Raw genomic sequence first — 1,258 nt, 5'->3', positions numbered from 1 at the left:
TCGACGAATCTCTGGAAGCTTTGTCCAGCGTTCCTAAGGCCAAAATTCATTCTGTTGTACTCTATTAGACCAAATGGTGTTATAATGGCTGTCTTCTCTCGGTCTTTTTCTGCGACCGGTATATGGTAGTAGGCTCGGCGTAGGTCTATCTTGGAGAATATTTTTTTCCCGTGTAGTTCCATCGTGAAGTCCCGAAGGTTTGGCACTCCGTACTGGTCAGGAACTGTTTGCTTATTTAGCGCCCTATAATCTCCACATAATCTTAGGCTTCCATCTGCCTTCTTCACCACGTGTAGTGGACTTTACCAGGGACTCTTTGAAGGGCGACAAATACCTTCTTTTATTAGGTTCTTAATCTCCTTCTTTACTTCCTGGTATATTCCGGGCGGTAGGCGTCGGCATTTTGCTGCAACTGGTCGACCTTTTGTCTCTATATAGTGTTCGACGACTCCGCTGGGTGGTCCACGTATCGGTGTGATCTTGGTTATAGTGGGGAATTCATTCAGGATCTTTGCAAATCTCTGATCCGTGGGTGCTACTGAGTATACTGGTATTTCTTCTTCTGAAATATTCCCTGTTGTTTTCTGGCCTGTAAGCTCGTTGATCAACCTTCTGTTTCTCAGGTCTACTGTGAGTTGATGCCAGTAGAGGAAATCCGCACCTAAGATCGCTTTGCCTACGTCTGCTAGTATAAAGGTCCAGCGAAGTGTTTTCTTAAAACCTAGGTCCACATCTCTGGTGGCTTCGCCATAAGTGGCTATTGAGGAATTGTTAGCCGCTACCAGTTTGAAGTCTGATGGGTTCCTGCGCCGTCCCTTAGGGACTGGTAGCAGTGAAATTGAAGCTCCTGTGTCTATCAGGAAAGGCTGGCCTGTTATTCGGTCTTTGACGAAGAGGCGGCGGTGTGGGTGCGGAGTGAAAGTTTCCGCCACAACTTTCACTGGTTGGAGTTTAAATTTTGTTCAGGGCTCTTTGCTTCCCATTTACAAGGTTTCTTGCACTTAAAAGACTTTTCTTGAAAGCGTCGATGGTAGTAGCAAATACCGCTTGGATGGGATTTGGATCTTGAGCGTGCGCCATTCCGTCCTCGGCTTAGGCTTCGTCCGCGCTCTCTTGATCCTAAGATACCAAGTATTCTGTCAATGTCTTGCCGGAGTTCTCTTAGATCTTCCTTATGGTCACGCAATGGCTTATCCACTGTCTGTCTCGAAGTGGCCGGTCGGGTGATGGTGTAGGCTTCAGTCGGCGCAGATACTTC

The 1,258-nt window shown here is 47.1% G+C and overlaps 1 protein-coding gene across 1 annotated transcript; it reads right to left on the bottom strand.

The window, feature by feature from the left end:
- Window positions 1-10: 10 nt before the first annotated feature.
- Window positions 11-1,204, bottom strand: LOC136795540 (uncharacterized; the record flags this gene model as incomplete). The annotated part of the gene is given in 1 exon segment (XM_067046465.1): window positions 11-1,204. A coding segment is annotated over 1 exon segment (267 nt), but the record flags the coding sequence as incomplete, so codon positions are not given.
- Window positions 1,205-1,258: the final 54 nt, after the last annotated feature.

The sequence above is a fragment of the Halyomorpha halys genome, unplaced genomic scaffold, assembly GCF_000696795.3.
Source record: "Halyomorpha halys isolate HHAL.00 unplaced genomic scaffold, Hhal_1.1 Scaffold533.1, whole genome shotgun sequence".
NCBI lineage: Eukaryota > Metazoa > Arthropoda > Insecta > Hemiptera > Pentatomidae > Halyomorpha > Halyomorpha halys.
Note: the sequence above shows the minus strand (reverse complement) of the source record. Positions and strands in the feature narration are given on the sequence as shown.